The 2,769-nt window shown below is 51.5% G+C and overlaps 1 protein-coding gene across 1 annotated transcript in view; it reads left to right on the forward strand.

Annotated features, from left to right (window-relative positions):
* The window catches only part of LOC108316047 (trophinin associated protein), a 10,180-nt gene that overhangs the window by 3,006 nt on the left and 4,405 nt on the right, over positions 1-2,769 (forward strand). Inside the window, exons 4-9 of the mRNA XM_037744656.1 lie at positions 228-385; positions 474-611; positions 803-885; positions 1,393-1,445; positions 1,934-2,131; positions 2,245-2,282. Coding sequence (XP_037600584.1) covers positions 228-385; positions 474-611; positions 803-885; positions 1,393-1,445; positions 1,934-2,131; positions 2,245-2,282 — 668 coding nt within the window. The remainder of the gene's footprint in view (positions 1-227; positions 386-473; positions 612-802; positions 886-1,392; positions 1,446-1,933; positions 2,132-2,244; positions 2,283-2,769) is intronic.

Below are 2,769 nucleotides of genomic sequence, written 5' to 3' on the forward strand. Positions count from 1 at the left end.
GGTTTCACCATGTTGGCCAGGCTGGTCTTGAACTCCTGAACTCAGGTGATCTGCCTGCTTTGGCCTCCCAAAGTGCTGGGATTACAGGCATGAGCCACTGCACCCAGCCATCTATTTCTAAAAAAAAAAAAAAGGCCAAAATCAAGGTGACTTTGCTAGGGTGCCTCTGCCCTCAGCCTTCCTCCTTCCTGTTCCTTCTCACCTTTCCTTCTCCTCTTTCCTTGCAGAGGCTCCAGGGGCCATAGAGTTTGTGGCTGATCCCGCAGCCCTGGCCACCATCCTGTCAGGTGAGGGTGTGAAGAGCTGTCACCTGGGGCGCCAGCCTAGTCTGGCTAAGAGAGTACTGATTCGAGGAAATCAGGGACGCACCACCCAGAGGGGCCAGGTAATGAAACAGGATGTGAGGGGACCAGGCTGGGGGGCGCTGAGGGGGACATCCTGAGCTGTGCTCATGGTCCCTGTTGGTGTCCCAGGGTGTTCGGGCCTCTGCATATTTGGCCCCCAGAACGCCCACCCACCGACTGGACCCTGCCAGGGCTTCCTGCTTCTCAAGGCTGGAGGGACCAGGACCTCGAGGCCAGACTTTGTGCCCCCAGAGGCTACAGGCTCTGGTGAGTGCCCTTGAGGGATTGATACTTGGTGGTTCTGGGAGCTTCTTCCAGGGACAAAGCTGGGCTCTGGGAGAGGAGGTACCTCATGATGAGGCAAGGGATCCTATGCGGGGAGATGGGGTTGGTGGTGAAGCCTGAGGGTTTGGGGTCCACCTCTGATTCTGCTTTCATCTCTTGCTCCTGTGGATCAGATTTCACCTTCAGGACCTTCCTTTCACCCTTCCACTCGCCCCAGTTTCCAGGAGCTAAGAAGGGAGGCAGCTGGCAGCAGCCGGTGAGAAAGGAGAGGGTGTGGGAGAAGGTTATCTGGAAAAGAATGAACCAGTGTCTGATACAGGACTCCCCCAGAGTTGGGGCCTTCTAGTAGCTTTAGGACTCCCCACCAACTCAGGAGGGGAAGCAAGGAACCTATGACTGCCTGGGATGAGCTCTTGGAATAGGGTTCAGGCCTTCACAGCCAGGCCTCAGTGTGACATCAGTTTCCTCAAGTCATGGGGGGACAGGTAGGACAAAAATCTCTTTTGTTTAGTGGCTAGAGTATAGACTGTGGCAATAAATGGGATTTGGGCTTAAATCCTAACTCTTACCACTTTTACTAGTTGTGCAAGCTTGTCTTCACCTCTCTGAGCTTTGGTTTCTTTGTCAAGTGATAATAACATTTGTACCATCATTAGAGGTTGTCATGAGAATGAAATCAGACGATGTTTGTAAAGCACTTAGCACATGCGCAGCTTATGCTTGGTACTCAGTGACTGCTGGCTGCTGTCCTTATTGTCATCAGGACTTCCGTGAGCCAGGCCTCAGGATTGCTCCTGGAGACCCCAGTCCAGCCTGGTGAGTGTGTCTGGCTGTGGGGAGAGCACAGCGGTAGGTGGGCTGCCTGAAGCAGGGAACAAGACCAGAGAAAGCTCAGCAGGCTGGGAGAGGGCACGAGGAAGTGGGAGGTGGGAGGCTAGGTCAGAAGGAGAAGGAGAAGAGACTTTCTAGATGAGCCAGAAGTTGGCACAGTTTCACTTGTGTCAAAGGAGATGGTCTCCATTTCTGCCCTCTCTCTGCTACTTCCTGCAAGATTTATCTTCCACTCGCTGTTTATCCTCAGTCCCTAAGTGCCATCACCACAATCCCAGCCTACACAGACATTCAGATTAATAAGTGTTTACTGAGATAGTGTTGGGTGTTGAGGGACTGCTGGATGGGTTCCTGCCCCTAATAGTGCAATGGGGGCTATTAAACTAGTATACCCTCTTCAGAAGTTGCAGAACCCTGTGCCAAACTTTGGTGGGTGTTCTAGACTCTACAACAAATGTCCTGTTTCTTCCTAGCTTTCTCTCTTCCTAAAGGAGAACATGAGGTTGTCACTCACTCAGATGAAGGAAGTGTGTCCTCCCTTGGTCTGGCCCAGCGAGTACCATTAAGAAAAAAACAAGAAATGACACATGGCAAGGTAAGACATGACTCTCCTGGGCTGAGGGATGGGAGGTGTGGGAGGTGCCTGGGAGAATTTCGCAACAGCAGCCGACGCTGAGGGTTGTGTGTAGATCCAGGCAGTCCTGAGCCTTGGGATGCTCTTGGGTGGGTTTATCCCAGATGCACCCAGTCCCTCTCCAACGTGAGACTGACCTATCTTTATCAGATGTGTGGGGTCTGAGGTGGAAGCTCACAGACTGGTACGTATTTTTATCACCATCAGATCAGTGCTAAGGGTGAGACAGATCTGACACTTGTCAGCCATAAGCATTCATCCCTTCGCTCCACAAATATTTGCTGAGTAGTACCACCCTACTGAGTGCCAGGTACTGTTCAAGGCTCTAGATATACAGCAATAAAGAAATTCATATTCTAGAAGGGGGAGACAAGAAATAAACACATGTATAAAATAAATAGTATGTCGGTGATAAGTTCTCTATTAAAAATAATAGTAAAGCCGGGCGCGGTGGCTCAAGCCTGTAATCCCAGCACTTTGGGAGGCCGAGGTGGGTGGATCACGAGGTCAAGAGATCGAGACCATCCTGGTCAACATGGTGAAACCCCTTCTCTACTAAAAATACAGAAAATTAGCTGGGCATGGTGGCATGTGCCTGTAATCCCAGCTACTCAGGAGGCTGAGGCAGGAGAATTGCCTGAACCCGGGAGGTGGAGGTTGCGGTGAGCCGAGATC

Source organism: Cebus imitator, unplaced genomic scaffold (assembly GCF_001604975.1).
Source record: "Cebus imitator isolate Cc_AM_T3 unplaced genomic scaffold, Cebus_imitator-1.0 Scaffold181, whole genome shotgun sequence".
Lineage (NCBI taxonomy): Eukaryota > Metazoa > Chordata > Mammalia > Primates > Cebidae > Cebus > Cebus imitator.